Source organism: Bacillus rossius, chromosome 7 (assembly GCF_032445375.1).
Source record: "Bacillus rossius redtenbacheri isolate Brsri chromosome 7, Brsri_v3, whole genome shotgun sequence".
NCBI classification, from domain to species: Eukaryota; Metazoa; Arthropoda; class Insecta; order Phasmatodea; family Bacillidae; genus Bacillus; species Bacillus rossius.
Genome location: NC_086335.1, coordinates 37,546,739 through 37,565,492, shown reverse-complemented (window position 1 = coordinate 37,565,492; position 18,754 = coordinate 37,546,739). Strand labels below are relative to the sequence as shown.

Here is an 18,754-nt window from a genome sequence, read left to right as displayed (position 1 = left end):
TAGCGCTATCTGCTCGCTAGACGCTGTACACCAGGTGCGTTCGGGAAGAATGCACGAAGGGAGGGGGGGAGAGAGGGGGAAGGGTCTAATGGGGTCGTGTTCCATCTTTTCGCCCGATGCGAGCAACTACCGGAGGGGTGGGGGAGAGACGAGCAGTCGCGACTGATGCTTGCATCACAATAGCGCGATGGACGCGATGCGACAGCAGAATATCGCGTTATCGTGAACATGTGATGTTTACCCACTAGAAAAAATATATATATTTTACACAAAATTGTTCTTCCCATTGCATACGATAGCCATCAACGTTTTTAATCTACATATATTGATATATTTTTGTTTACATTCAAATTCGACATTCATTCTCAGAAATCACTGCGTGAACACATCTCAAATATTTCACAGATAAATTAAGTAAACAAAATCTTTAAATTAGTGTTACGACCTATGATGTGGGGGGTACTGGGTTCGTAAGGGACAGCTCAATTAAGTTTTCCAATTAGGTTTGATTACAGTTTTATTAATTACTAATATTTACATTACTAGTAAATAATTGTACTTAAAAATGTCCGATCACCGATCACTGACACTTAAAAATGTTTGTTCGCAAGCCACTCAGTGTCTGACAAGTTCCACAGTTCGCACTCCTCACTGGAGCTAGGCTCGACAGTGGTTCGCGCCTTACCACGCGCGCCTATCCACACACACAGTCTCACACCACTCGGTCGCACTCTCTCTCTCCTGTCGCTCCGCGTCGCGCCACTCTCGAGGGGGTTCTCTCACCCTCTTCGCCGATGTGCACTTCCCTTCACTGGCGCAACTCGCCCACAACTCGCTCTGAACTCTCGCGGCACTCCACGGCGGGGCCGGCGTCGCTGCTTAAGCACCTGGAGCGCCTTTATCGAACCGACGAAAGCGGGTGTGACGAGTCGCGTCATCCTAGGCCGACCTGACTTCCGTAACATCGAGAAGGGCGGCGCCTATTTGCGCCACTCCGCGCGGCGGCCCGCGGAATTCCCAAGGCTGCTCAGCGATAGGTAACAGCGCCGAGAAATGAAGATGCGTGGGGAGCGGAGGGTAAGGGGTTAGCGATGACCCTTGTAATCCGGCCAGGCGCGCGTGGCATGCCTTACGTCAGTGGACGGCACGTGGCCGTGCAGGGCCGCCAGCCAGCTCCGAACATGGCATCGCGGCCCGGTCTCTCGCGTTCGTGACAATAGAATAGTATATTTGTATTACAAATGTACCAGTCTTACCATATTTACAAAACTGACATTTATTTCAGTAACGTCACGCTTGCAACGCGATGGAAATTCAGAAAATATTTCTAATAGGAAAAGTCGTCGCGCCCGCTAATTCCATCGTTCTGACGTCACAGACGAGTCGAACGTAATTTGTTAGTACCGCTCCCGCCGCGCTATGGAACTTTAAAAAAATGTTCACCTTACACTTGCGAAGAATGCTGGACAACAATCATCCAGGGTCGTTCGTAAATTCAGGAGACATGCGGTTACGGAGAGTTTACTTAATTTAAAAATGAGCTCACGAGGCCTCTCTTGGAGTGTTGACAACACCTCAAAAACTTGTTAAGTTCACAGGGAAAAATAACTATTCTTCCTTCCACGAGCGTGTTTACCGAAATCAGTGTATCAACTAACATACAACTAGGCATGTAGAATACTTCATTTATTTTTGGTGAATTTTTCATAAATATATCCACGGATTTATTGTAATTTCTAACAGTGTGTGATACCAGCGCGAGACACATCCAGAGCCGCAAACCCCAGGGACGTAACTGGAGGGAGCAGACGGTGCTCGTGCTGCGGGCTCCAGATTTGGGGGGAGGGGGAATTTATTCATACTATCCAACTTGCGATGCATTAAAAATGCAATAACTGCAAAATAAATATATTTATTTACCATCTAAGTTGAATCAAAAATACTTCGAATATAAGAATTAATATGTGGTGGCGAAATGGTGTTGTCGGGAAAGGTTTTTATTTGTTTGAGTGTCGGGGGGGGGGGAGGGGGAGGTGGCGCCAAGTAGAGTTCTTGCCCCGGGTGGAAACTAGCCTAGTTACGTCCCTGGCAAACCGCAAAAAAGGAAAAGAAGGAGTTGGGGGGGGGGAATACGGTACGTGATTACGAACGAGTCGTCCCACGAAGCTCAAACGAACTATTGACACCGGGCCCGGGGCAAGACTGGGGGGGGGGGGGGAAGGTTAGACACCTCCCAATGATTCGCCAGGCGTTCGGTCCTCTGAAAGACTTTCCCACCGTGCAGCACACACACGTCGCACTGAGCCACAAAAAAAAAAGTTTCTCTTTCACTTTTCTGGCGACATTTTCTGTCTGTCCCTTCCACGAAAATTCCCCCGTATTTGGAAAATCCATCAAGGTTAACTAAATAAAATGTGATGAAGAGTACAATACACCTGTCTCAAAATATATATATATATAACTTTTTGGCAGTAAATGACCGCAGGACGTGGATTACACCAATGGTCTTCTCCAAGCTTTTATTCAACTACATTGGGACAATAAGACTTTTTATTAACTGTCAAGCGTATTTGCAAACGATGCGATTTGTGGACTGAAACGCTGGTATTTACGATACGCAGCATTTTGAGCGTTTCCCAACACCATTGTGTTCTATGATAAATTTTATTTATATCGCTGCGATCCACCGCGTGCACCCAGGGTTGCCAAACCTGTCATTTATCCCCCCCACCCCACCCCCTCAGCCTCAAGATCACTATCACGGTTATATCCGGCTTGATGTTTGGTGTGGACTTGTACAAAAAATAAGTCGGTGCAAAAACAGGAAACTTGATGTTCAATGTTTTATTTACGAGGTAAAATTGAGATCGTGTATTTGGAACACCGTCTCTGAAAAACTATAAAAACAAGGAATTTGAAAAGAAGCGATGGTTGGTATAACTGCATTGGAAATTTAAAAAAAAAACGCCACCACAGCCGTTAACAGCGTTCGCGCATGCAAATGCGTGAATTAAAATTAAAAAGAATCATTTTCGGCAAACGTGGAATCCAAGACAAGAGGCGACAGACAGAACATGCAGATCTGTCCGTGCGAGACTCGGAAAAGGTTTGATCGCCTTCATCTGCGAGCTTACGGACTTCTGAGCAGGAACAGCTGGCGCGAGTCTCTTCGGCGGATTACGACTCCGTAATCCATCTCGAAACTACGCATGGAGCAGATCACGTTCACAGAGCAGCGAATACTTGATCCTGATCGTCGACGTAATCCCAGGTTTGTGCATGGCACAGTCATGTGGATGGAGAAGATTAGGCTGCAGGTAATAAATTGATTCCGACTGATGGGTCATATAAAAATGCCGAATCGCAAGAGCTAGCGGTAGTGAAATTCACCTTAAATAAGAAGAAATAACCGATAAAATGGTCTAAGACATTTAAATTATCGTCCAAAAGTTCAAAATAAATTCACCCATATTTCAGAAAAAAATTATAACGAGCTGCTTTACATTTTAGAAATTATTATAATAGGGTCCAATATATTAAAACTAAACTAAGTTAGATGTTTAAAAAAATGTGACAAACTGAATCATAAATTTGTAATGCCATATCTACACCAATAAGTTAGTGTGGAGATATATGAGTTGCAAACGTGTTAACTTCGACTTTATTTTCCATTACTGTTAATATAAAATATAATAAATATAATAAATAATAAAAAATATAAAAATAAATATAATAAAGATGGTGATGATGTCAATGGAAATTGTGAACAGTACATTTGCCTGCTTGGCTTGAACACTTGAGATACACTATCATGCCCCAGTGTCCCAGTGATTCCAATTATGATAAGAAGCACTCTTTCTACAACAATTTTATCACCGTTAAATTATCAACAATCATAAACATAGTACTCCATGGCAACTTCTTCGGTAGCTCAGTCGGCAATTCTGCTGCGTAACCATTAGACTCCGGCAGTATTACAACTTTTTTGCATTATTCGTACATATTAATGCAAGAAAAACATTTAAATTAGTTTAAGGCATCTCATAATAATATTCAACGATTTTCGTTAAGTTTGAATAAACAATTAATTTATTTAAAACTCATATCTAAACTCAAAGCACCACAAAAAAAAATGCGTAAAATATTGTGTCTCTTTGTACGTCTTATCGTTCGGCGGTTTGGATGTCAATATTATTAAATTTCATCTTACGGGACCCGCCAGTCATAAGTGTATTTGTGTTAGTAAGGCGGGATGATAAGTGCGACGCGCGCTGGTGCTTCTACCGCCGTGTCGCCTCTAAGCACAAGGCTCTGAACTGGCGCGGTCTTGTCGTCGTGCATAGGCCAAGAGGCCAACTATGAGGTTTCAGCGGTGACCATAACATTACATGGCGGAGATATGGAGATTAAGGTGTAATGCCAGTCCCATGAGTGCATTTAAGAAGCTGTACGAAAACACGCGTTGTAGCCATTTTCACTCTTCTGGAAATACAGTTCAAAACTTAAAAACGGAAACAAAACTACTCATCTGTCCCCAGCGTATTATAAAATGCTTTTCGTACACATACGTCACTCGGATATTTTGAGCAGATTTCAAACCGCGTGTGTTATTCTGAAGCTCTGCGCACCGTGTGTGTGCCCGGGTGGGCGGGGCACTTGAAATCACGCGGTAGTACACAGCACTGGGACCGCCAATACAGTACTGGGATCCGAACCATTAGAATAGCCCCTCAATGCTCACTAATCACACTAAGCTGCAGGATGATACTGAACCCACGACCCTCGTAACGCGTGACGCCTCGGGTATCACAGTCGAAGAAGTGCCGATAGCAGTTTGACTGAAGAGTTTGTAATCGGCCACTCATTCAAAACGTATTTTCCACAAACTTAATTTAGACATAACTATGTCCACGCTTTATACATACATATCCGTATCTCGGAGGCATAAAGAATTTTAAATAGTACCTCACTTATTTACTCAACTATTTTCAACTCAAAATGTGTGAATTTTTGATATACCGCAGATTTTAGAGTTGTATTCCACTATAAAGAACGTCAAACGGTGGTCATGTTTATGGTTAAAAGTGCATTTTGCCCAAACGTGGACATAGTGTTTTATGCCTCCGAGGTACACATATACGCCAAAGAAACAAAATTAGAGCACCAAATAATGTCCTACCTTATTTTATTCTTCTTAGATGCGAATTTTAAAAAACAAAGCGAAGAAAAAAACTTTGGCGGCAACTAAAACACTGCAAACGTCAACACCTGATTAAATGATTTTATTCCCGCTAATCACCAACTGAACGCGATGTGAACCGCTGACAGACAAGTGTCTTGTGAACTAATTACCTATAAGTTTAACTACGCGGACGCATGTAGATTAGGCCACTCATCAGATACTGTTAAAGACTGATAAGAACAGTTGTTTCCGACGAATGCAAGTGTTCTCGGAGGGCGTGGTGACAGCTGACGGGGATCGCTGCTTCGAGTCCAGGCTTGGCCGCGCGCAAGCCACGCCACCTAGAGCGCTCCGCGCTTGTGCTGCAGAACCAAACATTTTCACCAACGAGTACTGTTAAAACGGGAGTGTACTAAAAATTCAGCCTAACTTCACCACTTGTATCCAATGACGAAAACATTTCACAAGCCATATAATTTAACGCAACTGCTAGACATAAACTGTTGTACATATAAATAAAATAAAAAATATGTTTACATGTATATAAAATCATTCGGTAATCTATTCCATAGGAGACTACCATTAAAGTTGATCATCTGCATAATAAATCGTATGTTTTTTTTTTTTGGTTTCACATCGGTTTACGCCCTATTTAATCATAACTATAAGTATTATTTTTTCGGAAGTCTGTTTCTTTCAAAGTAAACAATGAATCTGAAATACTTCTTTCGTACCTTTATTCAGTAAACTTTCGATGGTCCGGCATCCAACGGTCTGGAGTGCCCAATGGTCCGCCTACCTGGGCACACATATGGTGCGCAGAGCTTCAGGAATCTACTCAAGGTATCCGAGTGGGGTCTGTTAACGAAAAGCATTTAAGAATCCTCCGAGGGCCGAAAATTACTTTTGATTTCGGATTAAGTTTTTACACTGCATTTTTATAAGAGTTAAAATGGCTAAAAGGTGTGTTTTCAGAGTCATTTTAGGCGCAAAACAACCGGAACAGATTCTTGAAAGCACTTAAGGGATTTGCCTTGCACCTTTAGATTCATTTCTATGCCATATAAAGTTACGGTCGCCGCTCAAGTTTCACAGTTGTCCTATGGACGACGAGAAGACTGCGCGCCAGTTCAGAGACGATACCGCGCCAGAAGCACCAGCGAGCGTCGCGCTGATCATCCCGCCTTACTAAAACCACCCCTGACCAGGCGGGCCCCTTAAAGAACTGTCATTTTTAACTGGACTTTACACCTCGCTGACAATGAATGTCATTACAGACAGTTATAAAATATTCAAATCAGAGATGGTTGACCACGAATCAGTCGAGGCATATCGTAGGGAACCATCCCAGCTCTTGCCTCTAGGGACGTCGGAAATCAGGATAGCCGGGCCGGGACTCGAACCTGGGTCCTCTGGGATGTGAGGCAAGTGTCTTGCCATCGTGCCTCGTGACTAAAGGCGCAGTTACACTTCAGGTAAACATGTTCTAACTTTTGCGTGCGTACTGTTACACACAGTCTTGAAACGTTTTTAGTTCGAGGTCATTTCTCATTCAACCCAAACAGATTTGCAAAGTAGTTCAGAACGACATCTCTTATCTGCATAAGCCTCTGATCGGCTGTTGAGTGTTGAGCTCGCAAACAGTCCTCTGTGAAAAACGAAAGATGGACAATGTTCCTGGCACAAGTTCATGTAACATTTTACAGACTGCAACAAAAAATATCAATAGTTAAATATTTTATTGTTTTAAAATTGACGCTGACGTTGATTCTCTAACAGAGGTACACTTGCTCAAATAAATAGGATACAAAACAAAGTCATTCGATGACAGTGGACAATCTGGAGTTGAAAAAACCTTAAGTCTGCCAACTGCCGCGCAACAATCTCTTTAGCGTTTTTAAACAGGTTTACTTAAAAACCTGTTCAACTGGGGTAATTACCCTAAGTAATAGTACTCTTATCATGTCACTCAGACTGTCGATAGTATCTTTCTCTCTCAAAAGAACTGTCGCGATATCAAGCTAAGTTAAGAAATAAAAAGGACAAGTAACTAAGTGAGAGTACTCAGCATCTTCTGTTTCATCTACCATGTGTAAACTGTATCTTTTCACATAATTCTGTGTATTATTAAATAAAAACTATAAATAATTATTTTGTGTTAAGTGGTGTGTTAAACATGGTTTAAATCCAATGACGTCCAACTTCTCTCTTTTAGAGAACCTCCGAGTACCAGACACACATTAATTAATATAAAATTTTTACAATTTATATCATCTTATAATTCTGTAGAATAGCCAATAAATACAACATGCGACATGTGATGAGGTAGGATCAGAGACATATCAAGTATCTTAAAAATAGTATTTACTAAAAGGAAATTATTCAAGGAGAAACAATACACAGCTTATATAATTATGTATAATAATTGTATTTCTGTGAGAATATAGTATCTTCTGAGCACGGTCTATGGCCAAGTTATTCTAGGTATGTATATGCAAACAAAATTGACTAATACAAGTTAGTATAAATAATATATTTTCATTGTTGAAATATTTTTTATGTGGGCTGCCATTAATTACGTGAGGCGATTTGGTGATTTTCAACCCCTTACCTATGGTGAGAGGTCGTGAGATTTGGCTCAGACCCCCTCCCCCCTAATCAAACATAAGAATTTTTTAAATGTGTATTTTTAGTGTAAATACGTAAATCTGTGGTTGATTGTGTTGGATTTATTAAAAAAAAAAAATCTTTTTTATTTAAGAATAGTATTTAAGCCAGAATGTAGTCTAGAAACTCAGTGAGAAAATCAAACAATAAAATACTTAAATAGGAACTACTAAAATTCGTAAAAGAATATTCATTATAATTCAGTCCACGGGGACTCAGGTGTGGTCTCAAGTGTGACTTCGTGGCATAACCGCTATAAATATTAGTGTAGTAATTTAGCCATATTTTAGTGGATAAAAGTATTTTACATATTTAAACACAGTTTTCTTACAATTTTACTCTGTTTCTTGTGAAAAAAATAAATTACATGATATTTGCAGAGACCACCCCTCTCCTCAATGTGAGACTGGGTGAGATTCAGCTTGACACAAACCCCCCCCCACCCCCCAAACGCCTCAAATAATTAATGGACCAATTAGTCATCAATAATTGAAACAATTTCTACATAGGGTCTTTTTTTTTTAAAAGATCTTATGTTTGTCGCAATTCATAATACAATTTTCATTGTGACTACCAGAATTATGAGTAAATATAACTTTTTTTACTAAAATAAAATTGAATGTAAATATTATTCTCTTCATGAAATACTGATATACAGTTATAAAATAATAGATACCCATTTTTCTCAGTATGGCATCTGAACCCAAATAGTAGTGTGTTTTTTTATAAACATTAAAAAATATTTTGAAAGAACAGCTTATAGAACTTACTGAGTAATTGTTACAGTTATAAGTAAATTAAATCTAAAGCATACAGTGGGCCTAATACATATAAGCCCACAACGGAAGTTTCAAGATACAAAATTATGAGATATTTTTAGAGGGTGAAATAAGTGGGAAGTAGGAGGTGAAAAAAAAAAGTTTTAGCCCTTAATAAATTCACAGCTTGGTATTCTCTGATTTGAACTATTCTTCTAAATGGACACCAATAATCTTGTATTCATCAGGTTGTGTACACTATCAGTGGCGTGCTACAACCTACTTCAAATGCAAATTGGAAAATATACGGGAAGGCTGTAAAATCTGAAATTTGTATACAAACGTACACACATACCAACATAAACAGAAACAATTTTTTTTCTTCTACGAAGCACAGAAGGGGTAATTTTTCCATTGATATGTGAATTTATTTTTGTTTTTGTGACAATCAATTAAATTAAATTCAATTGAATTCATATCAATTCAGATTCATAAAGCTTGGGGAGAACATTTGCATTAAAAATCTTTTTCAGTGTTACTACAGACTTCTGGTACACTACAAATTATTTTGTAAACCTTATATTAGAAACAGTGTTATCTAAAAATATAATATCACATGTGCAGAGTACAAATCCAACACTAAGAAATTTATAATACTTGAGATTAAGCTAATATACCTGATAAAAAATGTTTACTTGACAATGAGACAATGCAAGCAATTTCATTTAGGAACAAGTAAAACCTGCTCACTTCCCAAGGATACAAAAAAATATTAGATAGAAGTTCACAGCGATTTTGAAGGTTGTAATTATTTGAGGGATGTGGTTTTTAAGTTCAGTGAAACTGAACCATGAAGCCACACATAATTTATTTACAGAAAATTATAAATAAATATACCAACATCCATAGCAGATACATGCACATAGCATGCAATAATAATAGTTGTAATGAATAAGTCCTGTAGCAAAAAAAAAAAAATTGTACATTAAAATCTCAGAAAAAGGTAATTTACATCAATAATTACTTCTTAGTTTAAAATATGCAACCTGTTATAAATCCTAAGTAAATTACCATTTAACAATATTCTAACATCAAATACTTTAATATTATTTGGTAAAAACTTGATAAAAATCTTTGTCCTAGGTAAAGTTATGAGATTTTTATGCACATATATATAAATATATCCACACACACATAAATACATGCAATCATTATTCAAAGCTGATCTATAAGCGTGCAATTAATATCAGTCTTGCCAACAAATAGTTTGGGGTGCAAGTCAGAATGTTCTAAACTTACATCATCGGAGTCATAATATATGAGGAACTGTCGTGTGAGGACAAACCATCGTTGCTTGTAGTTAACGGGAGTGAACCTCTTCTTGTTTTGCGATCTTTTCACCATGTAGCCTTCTTTTATAACTTTTTCCGCACCATCTTTCCCAGCCATGTTCTCCACAATCGCCCTCTCTTAAATACAAGCAGAAATAGGAACTTAGTTACAGGTAAGTACTCAGAGCACAAGAAAAATCCAAACATGTAGGTACCTACTTAGAAGTTTTTCTGTAAAAAAATTAATTGCTGTTATAATGTAGCGCAAACATGAAATACTCTAACAATTGTTTGATAATAAATGTGATACACAAAATTTTGCAGGCAGGTAAGTTTCCTCTGTTGTATAACTTTAATTGCTTATAAAAGGTAAACAAATAATAACAGTAACTTATTAGTTTATTTAACAGTACATTTAAGTATTAAAAAAAATCAATTTTAAATGTGACGGTCACATAGGGTTTTGGTATAACTAAAGTAGACAGTGTTTGTTTGAGTTTCATGAAAAATTGCATTATCAACAAACGAAACAATGTGACAGGAAATGAGACTGGTGGTTTAAAATCCGCTGTATCTTTGACAAATGGAAGTGAAGCACAATTATAAATTTGCCCTTTGTTGAACCAAAGATCTTACAATCTACTTTCATACAAGATAAATCACTTACAATTGGCGCGCACTTTCTAGCAGATGTTTATTCGGACAAAACGGAAAACCGGACACGTTATTGAGCACCATTGATAACGAAACAAGTTCCCATTTAACCTGTCAAACTAAAATCACACCCAGCTTAAATATGATGATATTTAAAGTTTAAAACACAATAAACATGAAATAAAAATTACATTTGTTAATATTTTAAATAAAGTATTACATTAAAAAAGATAACGAACGAAGAAAAATATACAAAACATTTTCTGCAAGGTTGGTGAAACTGGTGTTTTTATTTCGGTTTTGTTTTCGTTTGACACACTGACGTTTACGAAGTTGGTTAATTGTGTGATTGTTTTTTTTATTCAATAAGTTTTAAGAAACTGTAATTTATTAACGTATTCTCTACCATTTCGTTGCGTTTAGGAAGTATACTGAATACCAATTTTATTTTTTTGTACAGCAAAAAGATAGATAAATGGCATCGTCTGACACAGTTCAAGTTAGCTCGTTGCCTCTGCCCCCGGTGCAGTATATCAATCAGTACACTGATGAAAATATCAGAAGGGGCCGAGCGCCTCGGCCACCGCCAGTTATCCATGACCAGTATTCAATGTTTGGAAATAATTTCAATGCTGATGATGCCATCATTCGTCCACTTGAAAGCCAGGTGAGGTGTATAGTTTATTTGTATAAAACAAATAACTAAATCGGATCCTATATTTTACTACTAAGGTGTGTCTGAACACATTTGTATAATTTTGATGCAGCTAATTTAAGTACTTTAACGTTGACTATACAGTCATTCTTTTGAAGTATTCTAGATTCCGATACCATGAAAATATTAATGACGTCATCAACATGGCGGCGCTGACGTCATTACCACCCCTACATTCTTACGGGACAATCGCAAGAATATGGGGGGTTTTGGGTGGGTAGCATTCACATGCTTGTTTTGCATGTACCATGTTTCTCTACCAATCTAACTTTCGGTTATTGTATTCTATACTAAAGCCCTACCTATTCTTGTATAGGACACAATACCAAAGGAATATTTCACACTGGATCATGTTCTGTACTTCAGTCCTACCTATTCTAGCATAGGACATGATACCGAAGTAATATTTCCCATGGTATTTTGTTCTGTGATTCATTTCTACCTATGCATTGATACAACACGATACCAAATATACAATTCCTATGGTATATTATACACTATTATCCCGCCGTTTTATTATATTTTGCGATATCACGTTTTATTATTTAAGTATAGAACACGATACCGAAAATATATTCCATAAACTTGTTTACTTTTCTCAACAACAATATCTTTTGCAAATCAAGCTTATTCATCTTCCCAATCCAAAACACCTTGGTCCATGCTTATATATGGTATTAACATAAAGGTTGCAATTACTTCAGTACATTATTGTAGCCCACTAAAGATCACATAATTCCTTGCAATATAATCTCTCTGTAACCTAATGTAGCTACGTTGCTAAGTTTTTAAAACCTGGAAGGGATGGGTCCGGACCCTCCTGGCTACGTTCCTGATGGCTCGCTAACTGAGTTAGGAGTAAGGGGACTTTGTGCAGGGCTGAAGGGTGTCGTCACCTTGCCGCAGGGCATCAAGCGGCTGTACCCGCAGCACTCGGACCGGCGGCGCGAGCTCCGCAAGCTCAACCACTCGCTGCTCGTCAACTTCCTGGACCTGCTGGATCTCCTGGTGCTGTGCCCCGACTCGCCACGCCGCCAGGAGAAGGTGGACGACCTCACCCTGCTCTTCATCCACATCCACCACCTGCTGAACGAGTTCCGGCCGCACCAGGCGCGCGAGACCCTGCGCGTCATGATGGAGCTGCAGAGGAGGCAGCGCCTGGAGACTGCCCAGCGCTTCCACAAGCAGCTCGACAAGGTTTGTACCCGCCCTACGTCAGTTACGTCCTTTGAACTGTTCTTGTCCTTGCTCCGGCTAGACTCTGGGTAAAATTTCAAAACTGTGATTGCGTGATCAGACATAAATAAAACAATTGAATTCAAAAATGGCCACATAAAATCTCAGCTGCTGGAGGTTCAGTTAACGACTAATTATAAATAATAGTTGTTCAGTTTATATTATGATTTTGGCGAAAATAACGGATTGACTTATGGTTCGGTGATTCAAACTTTCTCATGCCCTCCAAAGTCCAATACTATTTATTCCCTGGGATCGGCGTTTAAGTTTCTGGCCCCAGAGCAATCGAATGCCCAACGGTGCAGTGACCCTTCGAAATGCCTGACATGTCAGTACGCCTTCGAGGTGGTAACCAGTCTGTTGATTCTACTCATCACATTGTCCCTCGAGGCTAGTTCTCCCGGTCCACCAACCAGCACTCATCGGACAAATCTAAGCTCCGCCCCCACAGCCAAATTTCATGTTTGTGGGCAGAATTCTATTACGATCAATTTAAATTTTTATACTTTTGAAATTTTTACATTGGTACATGAATTTCTTGAATCAGAAGTATTATTTGTTTGATATTTTGGATAACAGTTTAAAATTTAATACACGACTGGCCTCGAAATGCAACTTCCCCATTGGCCATCAGGAAAGGAAGAAACTGGTTAGTCATCGTGGCTGGTACAGTTAGCTCCTGCGTGGCTGGCCGTTCAGCCCTAGAGTGCAGCCCAGCAGGACGTCTCTTGACAATGGGTGCTTATCCCGCCGCTGCTTCTTTTGAAGAGTTCCTTTCAACCAAGCAGTAGCACTTGGTTTCGATTACTGAATATTTAATGAAATCTTAAAATAAAATCATTTATATCTTATACATTTATAATAAGCAAAATCATTTAAATGAAGTGGGCATATTACAAGGTCTTAGAGAAAACGGGGATTTTATGTTTATTTAAAAGCAGTGAGTTGACGTGTGGGTTCATAGTTAACCTCATTGCTATCATCCTCGTGATACCAGAAGATTTTATGTCCATGTCACAACACAATGTTTTTGAGCAGGCAGCTCACGGAGTTTAATGTTAATTGATGTGAATTGATGTATCTTAAATTGGAACTGGCTTCACACAGGTATATACAGTAATATATACTTAGTTATTATCATAGGCAAAGCCAAGTTTTTATGATCTAAAAAAAAAATATGGTCATTAAAATTAATGGGTTTCATTTTATTATTAATAAAAAAAATTTTTGTATTTATTGTCATTAAAAAGTAAAATACTTGTAATAATAAGTACAAATCAAGTACAGTTATGTTGATCAACTTACACATTACACTTAAAATTTGTACATAAAACAATTCAGTACAAATATTAATGAGTAATTTATAAATAATTCAACTAAAACATTAAATATTCTTCTGTAATGTTCTTTTGTTATAAATTTGACAATACAATTATAGCTTAACCTTATTTTTTTAAATACAATTCCTGGAACCAGGATTTTATAGTTTTATAATTTGACAAGTTTAGTTATAGACCTGCTTCTGCTTCCTGAAATACTCCCCTGGAAAATGTTTTGATGCTTAAAAAACTAATTTTTACGCCATCTAATGGCTAGAGGCAGGTATTTTTCGCGAAAAAATCTCAAGTCCTATGAGACTGCAACAAGATATACCCGCACCAGTTGTTTCTTCCTTGTGATTGGCGGCCGTCTGAGAGAGAAGTCATTGCCTTATTTGACCGAGCCAATCAGGACGCGCTTGCTTCCGCACTGCATTATTGTGATTGATGTTGTTACAGTCTACATGTACGTGAAAGAAACTCACCCAATCACGAAACACAGACAATCGTACAGTGTTTAAACTTTCAACTAGTCTCGGAATCTTTTCGCGAAATATGCACGCCCCTACTGATGGCTCTTTAGTGCTTCTTCGTAACCTGAAATTCTTAAATTAAAAATTTGCACTAATGAAAGATGTACCACAGCTCTTGGTTTTGGGTGTAGACACGTGTTTAATGACATGGCTACTCTCTAAGTGGCCAAAAATTGAGCCATGTTTGACTTATTTTAGACTGGTCTGGTCAGCAAGCGTCACAACTCGAGGGTGTGGTTCCAGGTGATGGAGATACTGCAGCAGGCTCTGCAGATGCTGCCCGACGGCTCCGACACGGACTCCAAGCTGCTCATCCCGACGGAGCTGTACGACAGCATGGACGCCCAGAATCAGGACGAGTCGGCCGGCGACGCTTGCAACCCGCTCGACAGGCTCATGTGCAGCATCGTCGACGCCATGTGGAACGACGCGTCCGACTTTGCGGTCGACGGCTACTGAGGGACCCACCGTCATCGTCCCCTTTACTACAAGACTGATATTATCACGTGTGCAGTGGTAATAAACACAGTTCAGCATGTAGACTTTGAATATTCCACAAGTTTCTTAATTTAATGCATGCTGTATTTTATACCTGCTGGCAATGATAAAAGTTAGTAGGTCTCAAAATATTAGGAACGTAGCAAAAATAATAACCGTGGAAATACAGTAAAACCCTGTAAAGATGTTTTTCAATGGACTGAATGCTAAAAACTCATTATCTTATGAGGGAAGTAGTTCAATATCATTTGCTACATAAAAACTAATTTCACTCGAACGACATACCTAGGTTATGCGCTGTTGGGCTGTATGTGGGGATTCCATTACCACAAATATGTTGTTTAGAATGAACCTCGCATCAAACTTATAAAAACAGAACTTGTAGCCATATTTCAAATTTATTATGGATTTACCTCGTGTAAGATTTTTTATGTAAAACTAGTAGCATTCTTGGTACCAGTGTTGACCTCTGCATTTTTTTTACAGCATTCGTTTTTCTTGCCTCAAGAGTACTGCTAAATGTATAAATATTTCCAGTAAAATTCTTTGTGCAAAGTACATTTATCTCAATATAGCAGGTGGTAAATATTTTATTTATGGATTAACTGTGAATTATAACATGTTTACTGTGATGTAATGGAAAACAAATCACGAATGTTTTTTTCACGGCAGTGAAGTGTCATTAACATTTTGGTCAAAGATAATCAAAATCACTAGTTCGAAAGATTACAAACACACATTGGAAAATTGCTGAGGAAGCACACACAACTAATTCTCACCTTTAAAATAAAATTTTTATTGCAATACCACAATCACTCAAAAACTTTTTTTTTCTTTCCAATCTCGTGTAATTGCTAGCTTACTAATGATTAAAAAGTTAACTTAATAGTGCCAAAAAAGTGCCATGTATTTGCTGCAGAAACAACTCATTCAGTACTAAATTAACACTTCCATTATTTTCCATTCGCAAAAATTCATCAGTTCAATATAACAAACGGGTGATGAAAATAAACCATGATTCCTGTGTACCGAACAAATATACAAATGTTTGTTCTGTTCACTTTCAAGATAATGATTTTGAGCTGTCATTTCGGTACAAGTATTTTTTCTTAAAAGTACACGTACCAGCCAAAATTGAAAAGCAGTCGCAGAAACAAATTCAAAAACTGCGAGTTCATATGCAAGGAAAAAAAATTCAAAATAAGCTAATGTAGAAATGGCTTGTTTGCCTGCTTTAGATTCTGGTATTGTGGGCGTACGGAGTAGGAACAGAAAGTACACTACACACAGTGTACATGAAAAAAGAAAGTAGCCCACTCAGCTGGCTTGTGTTCCGATTGCGATAGTTGGTCCAGCCAGGCCGAAGCCTTCTGGAAGGGTGGACCGCAGTGTTAAGGTGTGCTCACATGAGTCATCGAGACCCATGGTAAGGAGTTCGTGATTTTAGATGTAACTTCACTCGGGCTCCGGCCCGGGGAAACATGTTCGCAACTTTGGTGGCCGAAAGTCGGAAATGCCTAGGATCACCGGTCTGCAAGTCCCTCAAGGCTGATGTTATGACATGATTTAACTTAATTATTGTGTTAGAAAGATTTGAAGATGTTAAAGGGTTTGATACCCTCTCCAAGTTGGTCACAAAGATAAGTTGGTTAACAAGTATGTAAATACATGGTACCCTATTTCCAGCCAATCACTGTAAATGTAACGAAAAGATTGACTTTTAAAATCTCGTAAGTTTTTGTTATATAAAATAAATGTTAATTTCTCGAAACCTAGTTTTAATTATTTTTAAGTAACTCCATTCATCTAATCTTCCACCAGGCATCCTGTACTGGGTACTGAATCTAGACCTTTCAGATCCTGGTAGGATAAGTTTTTGTTCAATTACCATAAAATAAAAGCATACTGAGGCCAAGTGAGTGTTGAGAGTTATGACTCCACCTAAGTAAATGTTTTAAGACAACTCATTATAGACTTACTCTTATTTCTTGAATAATTTACGTATTTTTATTCATTTATTTAAACCTTCTCGTTACAATATAAAATGACTATTTGATCAAACTTTGCAACAATGCATGACATCATGACCAAGTAAATGAATATCAACATGAAATTGTTCTTTAAGTCAATATACAGGTGATTCATTGACTGTTATATTTAACTAATAAGATGAAGTTTTAAATAAATTAATTTGTGTTAAAAAAAAAAAGACATTAAAAAAAACACTTGTACTAAAAAAAATTCTAATCCAGTTTGATAATTAACTTTGTATCAGTTTCCCTGCTTTTTCCAGGTTTCTAAGACACCTTTTCAACTCCCTGATTTCTCCCTGGTTTACAGTGTTTCCCTGTCTGCAGTAACCCTGCAGTTCATTGAAGGCTTTTTGAACAAGCTGGTGCACAATAGGCCTTACCTTAAAATGTGTCAACATGACCCCACAGCCAGCTTCTTCTGCAAAACCTTAAATACCTGTGGCTTCCGTAAATTCTGGACTTAACCTTTCCACAGGGTTTGGATGATCCTTATATGCTTTTTTTGTTACGAAAGAGCACACAGAGTAGGTATTCTGTTCAGATCTCTGCCTCTGAGAGTACCCAAATAATTTGGAACAGACCAAGTATGTACACTCATGCAACTCCAAGAGAACATCCCAAACAAAAAAATCAAAAATTCACGAAAACCATTCTAATAAACATCACAGAAAATTGTGTTACGGGATGGATACAGCTGTCTTAGGATTCAGGAGGAAGCAATTTATAACATTAAACGTGACGAGATGAATCTCTTACAGTTACAGTTAAGAGTTCAGATGTAAATGCATCTTTGTATGTATCGATGATACTTTAGTTTTAGTGGCTATTAATGAATATTATGTAGTAAAGTATTCAAGGTTTGTTCTGTTTTTTAACAAAAAGATATAAATTATATTTAAAAAAACTGTAATATTTAATAATTCAAAAGAGCTTAATTTAAAATGCTTAATACAGAAATACTTTTAAGGTAAATAAACATAATATTTAGTTTTCTATTACTTTAATCATTTAATATTCAACATCTGCTTCTGTCAGTAACAGAAAATACAAAGTTTTATGATACAATTACAAGAATTCTGACAAAAAAATTAATACAATGACATGCAAAAAAGTATTTATTACAAATTTCCACATTAAAAAGCAAAAAAAAAAAAAATTATTTTGAGCGAGTGACCTATGCAAGTCAAAGGAGAGAACACATATTAGTTTAATCCACTTAAATTTTATTGATAATATTAAATAAAACTGCCGGATGAATACCTTATTGACGAGAGGATGCATCTGAAAAGTAAATGAAGTTTATTAATGAGACTCACCTTTCGTTACTCGATGAACCACCTACCTACAATGTTTTACTACCGACAGAGGTAGATGGGAATAGTCCAGGAACCAGCACTTTTGCAAGTAAACTGTAAAATTTTATTTATGAGTTTATCCAGGATACCAGACTTCACAAGGCAAGTAGTAAGCTGTTGAGATATTTATGTATACTGACTGATATAGGTACAATTTAATTAAGTATTCCTTACAAAATTCCAAAATCGTAGGTCTACTAAATTATATTTTCAAATTAGTGGACTTTCCGCAACATTCGTTCAGTGGGGATCTCAAAAGTTAAAATAAATTATTTCTATTCTCAAAATTGAAAGCAGTTAAATACCAAAATTAATTCACAAAAGCATTCTTTGTTCCATTAAATGAAGAAAATATTTATGCTCATAAAGAATCCAATGATGAACACTTTCAGCTGAAATTTTGCCATACGTATGTGGCAATTCATTTTCCATAATATTATTTAATTTTTTCAAGTTGTAAAACAAAGCATAAT

The 18,754-nt window shown here is 37.7% G+C and overlaps 2 protein-coding genes across 2 annotated transcripts in view; one reads left to right on the top strand and one right to left on the bottom strand.

Annotated features, from left to right (window-relative positions):
- The window catches only part of LOC134533843 (tyrosine-protein kinase Btk), a 406,493-nt gene extending 395,810 nt beyond the window's left edge, over positions 1–10,683 (bottom strand). The window contains exons 1-2 of the mRNA XM_063371537.1: positions 10,606–10,683; positions 9,907–10,076 (exon numbers count right to left, since the gene is read on the bottom strand). Of these exons, the coding sequence (XP_063227607.1) occupies positions 9,907–10,056 (150 nt within the window). The 5' untranslated portion in view covers positions 10,057–10,076; positions 10,606–10,683. The remainder of the gene's footprint in view (positions 1–9,906; positions 10,077–10,605) is intronic.
- Positions 10,684–10,877: 194 nt separating this feature from the next.
- LOC134533842 (mediator of RNA polymerase II transcription subunit 7) lies at positions 10,878–16,664 on the top strand. The gene is made up of 3 exons (XM_063371535.1): positions 10,878–11,259; positions 12,214–12,504; positions 14,639–16,664. The coding sequence occupies exons 1-3, from the start codon at positions 11,068–11,070 to the stop codon at positions 14,852–14,854; spliced, it is 699 nt and encodes a 232-aa protein (XP_063227605.1). The 5' UTR covers positions 10,878–11,067; the 3' UTR covers positions 14,855–16,664.
- Positions 16,665–18,754: the final 2,090 nt, after the last annotated feature.

Excerpts from the sequence above, each read along its gene's own strand:
- LOC134533842 (XM_063371535.1), top strand. The coding sequence starts at position 11,068 with ATGGCATCGTCTGACACAGTTCAAGTTAGCTCGTTGCCTCTGCCCCCG. Across the intron at positions 11,260-12,213 it reads TTCGTCCACTTGAAAGCCAG|GGCATCAAGCGGCTGTACCC; the intron begins GTGAGGTGTATA and ends ACCTTGCCGCAG. Across the intron at positions 12,505-14,638 it reads TCCACAAGCAGCTCGACAAG|GTGATGGAGATACTGCAGCA; the intron begins GTTTGTACCCGC and ends GTGTGGTTCCAG.